The sequence below is a fragment of the Balaenoptera physalus genome, assembly GCF_965194825.1.
Source record: "Balaenoptera physalus genome assembly, chromosome: 11".
NCBI lineage: Eukaryota > Metazoa > Chordata > Mammalia > Artiodactyla > Balaenopteridae > Balaenoptera > Balaenoptera physalus.
The window spans coordinates 43,816,497-43,830,777 of record NC_138896.1 but is presented as its reverse complement, the minus strand read 5'-3'; the positions used below and the strand labels follow the sequence as shown (position 1 = coordinate 43,830,777).

Genomic DNA, 14,281 nt, shown 5'->3' with positions numbered 1-14,281 from the left:
TGTGGTTCTATGTACATTTTAGGTTTATTTGTTCAAGTTCTATGAGAAAGGCCTTTTGATATTTTCTTAGAGATTGCATTGAATCTGTAGATTTCTTTGGATAGTATGGACATTTTAACAATATTAATTCTTCCAACCGTGAGCATGGTATATCTTTCCACTTATTTGTATCATCTTCAATTTCTTTCCCTAATGCCTTACAGTTTTCAGAGTACAGGTCTTTCACTTCCTTGGTTAAAATTATTCCTAGGTATTTTATTCTTTTTGATGCAATTGTAAATGGGATTGTTTTCTTAATTTCTGTTTCTGCTAGTTCTTTATTAGTATAAAGAAATTCAACAGATTCCTGTACAGTTGACCCTTAAATAATGAGGGAATTAGGAGCACCAACACTCCACGCAGTCAAAAATCTGCATATAGGGCTTCCCTGGTGGCACAGTGGTTGAGAATCTACCTGCTAATGCAGGGGACACGGGTTCGAGCCCTGGTCTGGGAAGATCCCACATGCCGTGGAGCAACTAGGCCCGTGAGCCACAACTACTGAGCCTGCGCGTCTGGAGCCTGTGCTCCACAACAAGAGAGGCCACGATAGTGAGAGGCCCGTGCACCACGATGAAGAGTGGCCCCCGCTTGCCGCAGCTAGAGGAAGCCCTCGCACAGAAACAAAGACCCAACACAGCCAAAATAAATAAATAAATAAATAATAATTAAAGGTGCTAATAATTAAAAAAAAAATCTGCATATAAATTTTAGTTGGCCCTCTATATACTCAGTTCCTTCGTATCCGTATCCGAGTTCCACATCCTTGGATTTGGCCAACTGCAGATCATGTAGTACTTACTATTGAAAAAAATCTTCATATAAGTGTACCTGTGCAGTTCAATCCAGTGTTCCTCAAGGTAACCATATAGTAATTTTGTATCCTGCAACTTTACTGAATTCATTGATCAGTTCTAATTGTTTTTCAGTGGAGATTTAGGGTTTTCCATATATAGTATGTCATCTGCAAATAGTGACAGTTTTACTTCTCTTCCAATTTGTATACTTTTTTCTCTTTTTCTTATCTAATTGGACTTCCAGTACTATACTGAAAAAAAGTGGAGAGACTGGGCATCCTTGTCTTATTCCCGATCTTACAGGAAAAGCTTTCAGCTTTTCACTTTGAGTATGATGTTAGCTGTGGGTTTGTCATATATGGCCTTTCTTATGTTAAGATATGTTCCCTCTATAACCACTTTGTAGACATGGGAACATTTGTTCATTTACATTTAAAGTAATTATTGATAGGTATACTTATTGCCATTTGGTTAATTGTTTTCTGGTTGTTTTTATAGTTCTTCTCTGTTTCTTTCTCTCTTGTCTCTTCCCTTTTGATTTGATGGCTTTCTTTAGTGTTATGTTTGCATTTCTCTTTATTTTCTGTGTACCTCTTACAGGTTTTTGGTTTGTATTTACCATGAAGTTCATATATAAAAACCTATGTATATAGCAGTCTATTTTAAGTTGATGGTTGCTTAAGTTGGGGCACATTCAAAAAGCACTACATTTTTACTCCCCCAACCATGTTTTATGTTTTTGATGTCATATTTTACATCTTTTTATTTTGTGTATCACTTAACTATTTTAGATATTATGATTTCACTGCTTTTGTCTTTAAAATTCATACTAGCTTTATAGTCGGTTGATCTACTACCTTTACTATGTTTGCCTTTAACAGTGAGAATTTTTTTCTTTCATAATTTTCTTGTTTCTAGTGATGACCTTTTTTTTTTCTATTTAAAGAAGTCCCTTTAGCATTTCTTGTAAGGTTGATTTAGTGGTGATGAACTCCGTTAGCTTTCACTTGTCTGGAAACTCTTTATCTCGCCTTCATTTCTGAATGATAACCTGGCAGGGTAGAGTATTCTTGGTAGTAAGTTTTTTTCCTTTCAGTACTTTGAATATATTGTGCCAGACCTTTCTGACCTGTAAAGTTTCTGTTGTAAAAGCTGATAGTATTATGGAGATCCCCTTGTGTGTAACTATTTGCTTTTCTCTTGCTGCTTTTAAGATGCTCTCTTTAATTTTTGATATCTTAATTATAATGTGTCATTGGATTCATCTTGTTTGTGACTCTCTGTGCTTCCTGGACTTGGTGTCTCTTTCCTTTGCCAGATTAGGAAAATTTTCAGCCATTATTTTTTTGAATATATTCTCTATCCATTTCTCTCTCTCTTCTCCTTCTGGAACCCTTATAATGCAAATGCTAGTATGCTTGATGGTGTCCCAGAGATCCCTTAAACTATCCTCGTGTGTGTGTGTGTGTGTGTGTGTGTGTGTGTGTGTGTGTTTCTTTTTTCCTGTTCCTATTGGGTGATTTCCACTACCTTGTCTTCCAGATCACTGATTTTTCTGCATCCTCTAATCTGCTGTTGATTCCCTCTAGTATATTTTTCACTTCAGTTATTGTATTCTTCTGTTCTGATTGGTTCTTTTTTATATTTTCTGTCTCTTTATTGAAGTTGTCACTGAGTTCAACCATTCTTCTCCAGAGTTCAATGAGCAGCTTTAAGACTATTACTTTGAACACTTTATCTGGTAAATTGCTTATCTCCATTTCATTTAGTTCTTTTTCTGAGGTTATGTCTTCTTCTTTCATGTGGAAGGTATTCCTTCATATCTTCATTTTACCTAAATCTCTATGTCTGTTTCTATGTATTAGGTATAACAGCTACATCTTCTGGTCTTGAAAGAGTGGTCTTATGTACAAGATGTCCCATGGGGCCCAGTGGTGCAGTCCCCTCTGTTCACCAGAGCCAGGTGCTCCTAGAGTATCCCCTGTGTGGGTCACATGTGCCCTCTTGTTGTGATTGAGCTGTGATTGCTGCAGGCACCCTGGTGTGCAGGGCTGGCCCCCTGGAGCAGGAGCTGCTTTGGAGGGGAGCTGGGGCAGTCTGCTGGGTATGATGGGGTGGGAGCTGCTTTAAAGGAGCTAACCTGGGCAGGTCCTCTGGGGAATGCTGGGCTGGGACGCATGGTGTTAGCTAGGTTGATGGAGAATGACAAAAGTAGTGCCCACCACCCCCAGGACAGCTAGGTAGAAGGAGAGTAAAAAAGAATGATGCCTCTCAGTGCTTCTGTCCCCAGAGCAGGTTCGACCAGATCCCTGTCCTTCCAGCATCTGCCATAAAATTAGTCAGTGAACCTCCTTCTCCTATGACCCAGATACTTTTAAAGCTGCTGTGTCTGTGCTAGGATTTGGAGTGAGTGTAACCCCACTGGTTTTCAAAGCCAGACATTATGGGGTTCATCTTCCCAACGCAGGGCCTCAGGCTGGGAAACCTGACATGGGGCTCACACCCCTCACTCCCCGGGGGCACCTCTCCAGCTGTGATACCCCTCCTGCTTGTGGGTCTTCACAATGGGGATGTGGGTTCTAACTAGACTGCTTCTCTGCCCCTCGATGTGTGGCCTTTTCTTTTTGTTCTTAGTTGTAGAAGGTCTGTCAAGCTAATCTTCAGGTTGTTCTCAGAGATGGTTCTTCCATATGTAGTTGTGGTTTTGGTGTGTCCACGAGAGGAGGTGAGCTCAGGATCTTTCTAATTTTCCATCTTGCTCCTGGAACCCCATAGTAGTATTTTTCTATAATCAAAGTCAGCCAAACATGAAGAGGCAAGGATAATGAATGAGGGGCAATGAAAACCTGTTGGTGCCTCCCAGTGGGAAGCCTAAGATTGCCAAAGTCATCTTGAATACAATGTAAACTTTGGGGAATGAAGTAGACAAAGGCAAGGTGGAAAAACATGTTAAAAAAAAAAAAGATATCCTCAAAATGGAGGAGGACAAATTTTGAGACATGAAAAAGAATTGACTTCATCTATTTTGTGACTTTCAAAGGTCAGGAAGGAGCTGTGAAAAGTCATGAAAATTTGTTCATTTTAGTCCCGGCACTGAGCTAAGTGCTTGCGAGAGCTAATTCATATAATGTAACAACCCTAGAGCTAAGTTCTATTATTTTTTCCCCATGTATAAGATGGGGACACTGAGATTCCAATTTAAATAACTGGCCTGGAGTCGATCAGCACGAGATAATTGGCTAGCTGACTCCAGCCTCTAAACTTTTAACTGCCTCTACTATGCTCTTTATTAATAATGATTGTAATCTTTGTAGCTAATAAGAATGATACTTTCAACATATGTGTTTTGTATTCATTGCATCTTTAATAATGAACAAATCACTTCTTGATATAATAGAAGAAAACATAATATGCTTCTAATATTTTGACAACTGTATGATATTAAATATCTCTACAACTGTGTAGAAAGGTTGACATTTTTTTATTTAAAAATACCATTAGTTGATTAGATTTGTTTTAAGCACATTGAAATTATTGCATTACTTAACAGCGGATTTGATCCAAGATGCTCTAATTTCACAAGTATTCCATTGCATGTGGAAAAGTATAAAGTGATATCCTGTCTTTTCTAAGTAATGCATCATAGACACATTTCCTTCATTATAAAGTGGTCTCTAGGAAATAGGGGCCAAACCCTTTATTCTAAATTATGCATTTCTATTTTTAATGACTTTTTTGTTATACAACAATGGTTTAATGGTTACAGAGAAGCTTCTAGAACATTTTTTCATGTCAGCATTCTTTGACCACAACATTACACAGATTTTCCATTTGACTTTCTGCTCTTCCTCAAACCCAAACTGAAATCACAGAAGTGGAGGAAATATGTCCCTTTATTCTCACCAAATGAAATTCTTGCTTCTGTCTTTACTTACACATGTTCACAGTTACCTGAACCCAAAACCACACAGGCTGAAAATGAAATATAAAATAGTTTGCTTGGAAAAACATTTACCCTATGAAGTAATTGTTGCTAAATACTTTTGGATCAACAAACTGGTAACTTTAAAATGGTTTTGAATAATATTTCTACTAATGTAAAATTGGCAAAGTTTAGTCAATTTCAATGAATGTATTGGGAGCCCAGGAAAATATTGTCTAGGAGAATTTTATTAACTAATATAGCTATGAGTGATTTCAGTTCTTCTGGTGAACCTCTCTCTCAACAGTTTTTTATTCCATGCATGCTCATGGCATTATATTAGTTTTGCCAAGAATTGCTTTTATAAATCAGTTTTACATTTTGTTTTTTAATATTATATAGTTTTATGTATTTTTTGCTTGGTATTTATAAAGTAAGTATTTAGTAGTTCTTGGTATAGTTGGACCTAGAGGATATTATGACTTTTTTTCATATCTATGACATGTATTCATGTTTTACTAACTTATGAACACAGGCAGTAAGAAAAAGAATCTTTTCTTCCTAATCTGAGATTCCCCCCAAATACTCTCAATATCGGATATGTTGAAATAATGTAAGATTTGTGGCTATGTCCTAATGCAGACCATGCTCAGAATTAGAATTATTCAGATAAAAGGTGTTAAATCAAATTCAGGGAGTGACCTGGGTGGGGGGGAGGGGGTGGCTCTCAAGATCTGCTGGGAGGTGAGGCCAGGGCACTGCTTGGGCATAATTTTATTTTTCCCCAGAGTGAGAATATAGCCTTGCTGACAGTGGGATTGGCTGCAAAAACAGGAGTAACTAATTCCTACTAATATAGATTGTGTAAGAGCATAGAAACTTGAATAGGGTTGAAACCTTAAGTAACAAAGAGTTCTGTGCAGCACGAAATTCAGCTTCTCAGGTCTGACGGTATCGGGGCAATTGCAGGATCACTTTAGAGATTCTTGGGGCCAAGCAACATGGCACTGACACAGCTGCAGAACCATGTATGGCCACCTTGCATCTGATAAGATTCTACAGACAGATTTTATTTGAATTTTATTTAAATTCAGAACTTAATCATTATGGTGAGTTTGTATGAGTGTGTATTTGAATGGGAGTTGGTTCTGGGTGGTTTCATGCCAAATCATGGTCTATTGAAATGGAAGCCTTTATTTTGAACAATATTGACTTTGATTGTGTTGAGAGTATGCATTTTCTGCTTTAGAAAGGATACAATTCGTTTCACTCTGTTTTTTTTATAATCGTAATTCAATTATTTACTCTTGCTTTATGTTTAGAGTGCTGATAGGGTATACTGTGCTCATGTTTTATAATGTTACTTTAAATTTTTATATCGTTTTATGTTATTCTCTAGTTAGTATGTTTATAAAGCGACCAGTATGTTAGTCCCTTGTTGATGGGCGTTGCTCTCATACAACTTTTCTCTGCAAAGGAGGTAGTGCCATGGTGAACTAATTGAGCCAAATAGGATCAAACTGAATTCCAATTTATCATTTAAGTTTGGATCTTAAAACTAGAACTGTGTGCCACATCTTGCACCGTAATTGTGGCTACCACATGGACCAGTATTGTATTAATAGTCAAGATTTGAAAATCAAAACAATGGCAGACTTTCCCTGTTGTTGAAGATACTTGATCTAGTTGCCCTGATTTACTGAGGACCACTGCTGTTCTTTGAAAGCCCTGAAGATGCAGAGGGCTTTCAAAGACATACTGATGGTGCCCACTTTCCCGGTCCTTTGAAATCCCTTTTCTGCCAAAGTCAATACATATATATATATAAACAAATGTTATTCATTATTTCAATTGAAGTATCATCAAGAAAGGAGCTAAGAAAAATGAATAAGAAATAAAAATTAATTAGTACCATCACTGTTTGATCGGGGTGATAAATGATCATTTTGGAAAATGCAGTGAATGACAATAGAACTGCTTTCCCATTATTAAATGTGCTCACGTTATTCTCAAATTCAGACAATTAGCATTAATTTTCTCTGAATCTTGCTAGAGAACGCATACATTTGGGCTCAGCCATGTGAAAGAGTTCTCTATTTCTTTCTTTCTGCCTCTCTACAAACTGGTCTGCATATGCTCCACGATTTTATCAGCAAGGGAATCATTAGGAGAAAGATTGCCATATCTTATACAAAGAGTTAGGTTCCTGGGTGTTTCAAGGCTCAATTTGGAGGAAATTATTTAGTTTCATTAGTTTTCAGTTATGGTTGTGAGACTATGAGGGCCTTTGGAACTGTTGTACTGAATCTGAACTCCTATGATTTGACAGTCTTTTTGCATTAATCATTATAATAACATAAGAAAGTGTTCAAATGAAATATTCTTATTTTATCACTTATGTTGGTCTGAAAGAAGAGCCAAGATTAATATCTTCATAGCTTTTTTTTTAAAGCCTGTATTTAAAACTTTAAATATCAGTAGATGTTCATATAATATTAAATCTCATAAAATTTTTCTTTTCCAAAATTTGATTAATATAAATAGTGGTTTCATGTAGTCAAGAGATATGTTTGATGATTTGCATTATTTACAAGTTAAAACTCCAATTATGGCCTATTCTTCTTTAATGATACAGTCTAAATTTTTTAAATTAAAAATCTACTTTATTTCTTTTTAGGGAATCCCAGGATTTCCTGGAAACCAAGGATTAATGGGACAAAAAGTAAGTACTAATGAAAGTTGAAAGATTTGGGCCTGGAATCTGATTATGAAAAGGGCAAAGTGGTGATGTCTCTTCACATAGAATACATTTTACCACATTCATGGCAACAGTTAATGGTTCAAACATGATATAATTTCAGAAGCTCTTATTTTGACCTTACAATTAGTTTTTGTTGTTGTTTTATACAGATAGTATAAATTTGAATTTACATACATGCTTTCTATTCTACTTAGTTACTTTCTATCTTGTGCTCTTAGACCATACTTTTGGGATAATTGTACTACTTCCTGAACTGTATTTTTAGAAATTCTTTTAGTACAAATACTTTGGTTATAAACTTTCAGTTTTTATTCAACTACCAGTATGTTTATTTTACTCTTGTTTTTGAGAGAGGATTTTGTAGAGTATACAGTTCAAGATTGATGATTATTTCCTCTTAATACACTGAAATTTTTCTACTGTCATCTCCTGGCTTCCATGGTTAACTGAAAAATCTGCTCTTGTTCTAATCATCATTCTTTTGTAAGTGATCTGTCCCTTCTTTGGGGATTCTTTTAAGGTATTTTATTTGTTTTTAGTGTTCTTAAAACTCACTGCGATGTATCTAGATATGGATTTCTCTTTATTCATCCGGGTGGGAATATAGTTTGCTTCCTGGCTCTATAGAATTATTTCCATTATCTCTGGAAGACATGAGCTGTTAATCTCCATGCTACTTCTCTTCATCCTTTGCTCTTCCCTCTTTCTGGAATTCTAGTTAGACATATTTTATTCCTTCTAATTTTGTCCTCTACATCTCTAAATTGCTTACTTCCATATCCTTGATTCTTAAATTCTGGTTAAATTGTTTGGATATATTTTCCAGTCTATTTATTCTCCCTTTACTATGTCTAATCTGCTGTTTAAACCATCAATTGATTTTTTAAAAAATCTAAATGATCATATTTTTCATTTCTAGAATTTCAAATTTTGATAACATCTTTTTATTCTTTTTTTATGGAAGTATAGTTGATTTACACCATTGTGTTAGTTTCAAGGGACAGCAAAGTGATTCAGTTATATATATATATATATATATATATATATATATATATATATATATACACATACATCCCTGTGCTATAACATCTTTTTATTCTTGATAGTCTAGTCTCTTGTTCTATCTTCAGTCCTAGTAATCATTCATGATTCCATTTTTTCATTTGTAAAGATTTCACATATAGTTCTAAATTCTCTTTCTAGCCATTCTGACAGCTGTGATTCATTGTTATTCCTCTTGAGTCTCAGTCTGTGGTTTTCTGCCTCTCCTGTCTTAATTGTTGATGCTGAGCTCATTGCTTCATCCTAGTTAGTGGGTGTCCTGTCAGCCTAACTGGGGCATGGAGAGCCTCCTGCTGGTAGCCACGGGTACCATTTCAGTGCCCTTTGAGGGTCCTGAGCCATTGTAGGTACTAAAGATTCCTGCCCTCTCCCCATGGCTGGCCCACTGTTCAGTTTCCTAAAAGCTGAGCATGTCCCCTCAGACACCTCCAGCCCTCTTATTTCCTGCAGCTCAACTTCTAGCGAGGTTTCTGCACACTTCCAAATCCTCATAATCACAATCTTAACCGAGCATATATTTTATTAAAGTGAGGGATCTTTGAAGACTTGCCCTGCTTCTCAAAGAGGATGTTCTTTCCAGGGTTTTTGTTCTGGAACCAGAAAATCCCTTGGAGCATCAGGTCAGCCACAATCCCAAAATTTGAAGTCTAAATGCTATTAAACTGTGTCCTAATTTTTCTTAATCTGTACTTACTATCATAGCTCTTAAATTATGGTAAATAAGAAATTTTTCCACTTGATTTTTTTCCCTCTGTTGTCTCACCTCACCAACTGTGTGTGAACTGCTAGGTCTTCCTTTGAAAGAATAACAATGCCGCTCCTGATTTCCTAATGAAAATATTTTCCTTAGTAATTCCACAGACCCTAGGCCTACGTCTTTAAGGTGTTAGATTCCTGATTTTTTACCTTGCATTGCTTCGTCTTACAGTAGAGGAAGGAAAGGCACACACATTGGGCTGATTGATATTGAGTTTTCATTTCATAATGCTTTGGTAGGAAATTTCTAAAGATGAATTGATACTCTGCAATTTTAAACTTGATCTGTATTTGATTTTTAGGGAGAAATTGGGCCTCCAGGACCACTAGGAAAAAAAGGAGCTCCGGGGATACCTGTATGTTAATGTCATTATTATTACTGGGGTGTTTGAAATATTGTCATTATGTACCAGGAGTTCTTATCCTGAAATTCACAAAACTGGTGGGAGGATTCAGCAATGAGATTTTTGGGATCCACAAATTCCATGCATTTGTATGAAAAAGATTATGTCCATTTTTCCAGAGGAGTCTAGATTTCTTCAGATTCTCAAAAAGTTGGCTACTCAAGTAAGGATTAAGAACCCTTACTGTAGATAAACCAGAAAACAAATATCCTAGCTAAAAGCAAATACTGAGTACCATGAGAAGATCTAAAACTCAATAAATATTCTTTGTTATTTTTTAGAAAATTTACAAATTTATTACACTAATGAGGGAGAACATATTCAGAACAGGTAGTATAGGAAGATCCTAAATTAGTGAACAAGTAATTTTGGAAGTTCTGGGAGTAAAGGGACATATGAGTATGACATTAGAAATTATGGTGTATAAAACTCCATAAAAATTTCTAAAAGTAAATTGTTAGAAGCGATGTGTATTTTAATCTATGAATCAAATTGCCTGTAATAGCTTTTTTTAAGTAAAAAAAATGGACAGTTTATGACTTTTCATTTAGTTATGTAAGTTAAAAAAGCAGATATTTTACCCAGTGAAAAGATTTGATAAAATCTTGGTGAAAGATTTGAATGGAATATTCTTCCTCTACCTCCATCATCAAGACCAAATTATTTTTTCATTGAAATATTAAGCGAAACTTGATTATTTACCAGTATTTAAGTTAGCCTCCAGAAAATGAAGGCATTGACTAGAACTTCATTGAACTTCAAGAATATCTATATTTAATATTTCTAATATTTCAAACACTATGCTATGACTAGTATATTTTACATTTTATAGTTGTAATAAATCCTGAATTGATAGCAAACCATAGTAGTGATGACATGCTGTTTTCAAAGTGACTATACTGAGATTCTGTTTTCTGATAATACTAATTGAATATTTTTTTGCTCATCTCATTTCCTTTGCTGTGATTAAGAGAAAGCAAATGTTTTTTATATATGTAATAGTATTTAAATGGAATCTAAATTAAATTAGTTCCTTGTTGCTAGAGTAGTTATCAGTGTCTTATTTTGAATCATTTGGTTACTAAAATATGGCCATTTGTAACTTGAATAGACATTCTTACATTCAGAGAAATTATTAGAAAAAATTAGATTTTAATTCTTTAAAATCATTATTCAAGAAAATAGGAAATGTAAATACAATTGACCAAAATAACATCTATGCAGAAATCTAATTCTTGGCCATCACGAGAACGGAAGCAAGTAGAGTGTAGAAAAAAGAAACTTTTCTTTACATTTGTCTCTTACTAGCTCTCCAGTCATTTTTGCTATTTGTAAGTGATTTAAGCAACCAAGTTTACAAGGGCTTTGCTAGTCTTCATGTTATCTTGCATAGTTTGATTCTTTATTATCCCTTATTTGGATGTATGTAGGGACATTTCCCATATCTTGCATTATATTTTAGTGGATTGATTATTATGGTAATGTATAACTTGAAAACTGATTGAATATTTTAAAAATATTATTCTCTAAATTGCTCTTGCAATTTCCACTTAAAATGTAGGGTTTGATGGGAAGCGACGGCTCACCAGGTCAGCCTGGAGCCCCAGGATCTAAGGTAAAGAAAATTAACAAGATTGAGGGCTTTGTGCAAAATGACCATTTAGGTACTTCAGTCAAAGTTTTAACTACATTGATTTTATTTTGAATGTGGTTTGAATTCTGTGAACAAGCACTTGTAGGAATGAAGTCTTAGGCAAAAACTAAGCATATTAAACACGCTAACGTAAAGCAGGCCTGGTTTAAGCTGGAAAACGTCCACGGTCCTGCATGACTCAGCCCTCTTCCCTTACTGGCAGCTCAGGGGACTGAGGAATACCCAGAGCTCTATGGGGCTCTGTACCCAGCCCACCATCTAGAACATCTGTAGTGACCACTGAGGGTAACTTTACCAACTTCCAAGTCCTTTTCTTGGTTGTTTATTTAGTGGAATGTATGTGGAATTTTTATTTGTAAATGCCTTGTAGTGAGTTTTATCCTCCCTCAGGACTGTGGATAAGATGGCACATTATCTTAACTTTCACATTTAAAAAGTAAGGCACGCTTGACAATATATTTAGGTGTCAGGTGAGGTTATTCTTAAGGTAGAACTGGAACTCTGAGTGCCATGATTCGACCGTTTTCTAGGTGTACAGAGTCATGTGTAAGAGAATTTCTTTTTATTAGAGGATCAGGCCGGGTACCTTCTGGCTCAACTCAAGAAACTATTCTCGACTACTTAATAAGTAGATTCTAGGATAGCCTTCCAAAAGGAAGTGATGGAATTGCTGTTTTGGAAGCATTCAACCTTTAACTAGACCAGGGAAATAGATCCTGGCATACAAAATGAGTAGATGGCCTAATCTACTCTACTTTTAATTCTAAAGTACCTAGAGAAAGAGATAGGATAAAATGTCATGGGGAGCCCAGTGATTAGGGAAAAGTAGCTGCCCTCTCACCAGAGGTGGACCCTGTGGGTGCTTGGAACACTGTGAGTCCTAGCAGTAGTAAGTGTACACTTGCCAAGTGGAGGTTCTCCATCATGTTGCAAGGTCATGTTGTAAGAAAAAATAGAGTAGTTGTATATTCCTTAAATAACTGGGGTACAATGGACTCTCCTATGATGTTCTGGATGCTCTAATTCTTAAGAACGCAGCCTAAGATTTTGTCAGCAGTTTTAATTAGCCACTCAGCATTGTTGGCTCACACTGAGCTGGAGGTCAACTAAACCTGCTAGATTTTCAATAAAAGACATTAGAACAATGTACTTGTGGCATCCACCACTTGGGTAGGTCTGCTGTTGTGGCTGGGGAGTCAAGTGGCTGATTCTGACATCACAGTTTGTTTTTACATAAATTACTATAAAGTTTGATTTCCCTCATCTTGTCCTTCTACGATTATTTTGTTAAAAATAGATTCAAGATGTTAAAATTATACCTTTTAAATGTAATCTTTTCAGTGAAACATTTCAACTTGTTTTCATGCAGTATATTACCTAAGGTCTTAGAAAGTTTTTCTGCCAAGGGCCAGATAGGACATGTTTTAATCTTTGAGGGCCATATAATTTCTGTTGCAGCCACTCAACTCTGCTATTGGAATGCAAAAGCAGCCACGGCATGGATGTGCCCGTGTTTCATACAAGTTTATTTACAAAAGGAGGCATTGGGCTGACTTAGCCCACAGGCCGTAGTTTACTTGCCTCTATGTTACCTTATCCCTCTGGTTTTGTCAACTAATGTATTTGTGAACTATGCCTTCAATATCAATTGATATAAGTTCAAGAGTAAGACAAAAATGCTGTGTTAAGCAAGGCAGGGATGAGGCTGAAATTCTGTGGTAGATCTTTAGAAAACTTCCGATTTAGATTGTAATACCTCTTTTAAAAATAGCCATTGAACCATTTATAAGTCTATTTTACCCTATCATATTCCAGTTTTATAAAATATTATCTAAATGACATCAGGGTATATTAACATAATCAAGTCATGTAGCTTTTGGCAAGTCCTGTCACCTCTGAGTTTCAGCTTAGTCACTTGTAAAATTAGAAAATTTAAGGAACCATTGTTCTATGGTATAATCATGCTGTTATGTGCGAAATGCTCTAATTAAGTCCAAATAGTATGCTCACGTGGTTCTCAACGTGAGCTGAGAATGAAAGTGGTTCCCTTTACTGATCAGTGAGCCTGACCTGGCTCTGGGTGATCATCGCCCCCCACTTCTAAGTGTCACACCAACCTCTTTAATTATAGGTTTTTGCCAGACATTGATTGGGTTGTGATTTCAGGTGTCCAAGTATATTTGAAAGCCAGAACCACCACTGACAATCTCTCCTGATGATCCAGGAGGCAGGTTGTCTTTTATAACCAATCCTCTTTTCCTATCTTACATTCTTTGCTCTGACAACTTGGTCTTGCTTTCCAAATGTCTGTTAGCAAGGACTGCACTGGAATCCTGAAAAAGAATGCAAACTAAAAGTTTTCTGATTCATGCTTCTTCCAAAAGCCACTCAAAAGTGCATTTGAGGCTAATTTTCTTTTTTCAGTTGCATACTGAAAATGAGTCATACAGAGAAAGCAAAACAGAGAAAGATGAAGATTTCCAGCCTAGAGCATGCTATTAAGATACATGGGTCTGGCTTGTGCAGCACAAAGACCTAGCTAATTAGTGCCTGTTCCTAAAGATTGGAATCTCTCTTTTTACTTGGAGCTGCCAACATCAGACAGGCTGGTAGAAAGCTTTATAAATATGTGGACTCACTTCCCTGCTTAAAAGAGTTTTTCTTAGTAAGTAGGCTTAACATATAGATTCTATATTTCAAACAATTGGCAAGTTGAAAATGTAAAAGTAGTTTAACATGTGTTCCCTTAAGTGTCTGTATCAGATATATGGTGACTAAATTCAAAAAAATTCAAATGGTTTTGATGCATTGACAGGGAAATAAAGGAGAACCTGGACTTCAAGGGCTGCCTGGGGCTTCTGGGCTCAAGGTAATTAATTTGTTTTG

At 36.0% G+C, this 14,281-nt stretch overlaps 1 protein-coding gene across 1 annotated transcript in view; it reads left to right on the top strand.

Annotated features, from left to right (window-relative positions):
• COL21A1 (collagen type XXI alpha 1 chain) overlaps positions 1-14,281 on the top strand; it is a 177,099-nt gene that overhangs the window by 149,206 nt on the left and 13,612 nt on the right. The window contains exons 18-21 of the mRNA XM_082414385.1: positions 7,436-7,480; positions 9,640-9,693; positions 11,303-11,356; positions 14,211-14,264. Coding sequence (XP_082270511.1) covers positions 7,436-7,480; positions 9,640-9,693; positions 11,303-11,356; positions 14,211-14,264 — 207 coding nt within the window. The remainder of the gene's footprint in view (positions 1-7,435; positions 7,481-9,639; positions 9,694-11,302; positions 11,357-14,210; positions 14,265-14,281) is intronic.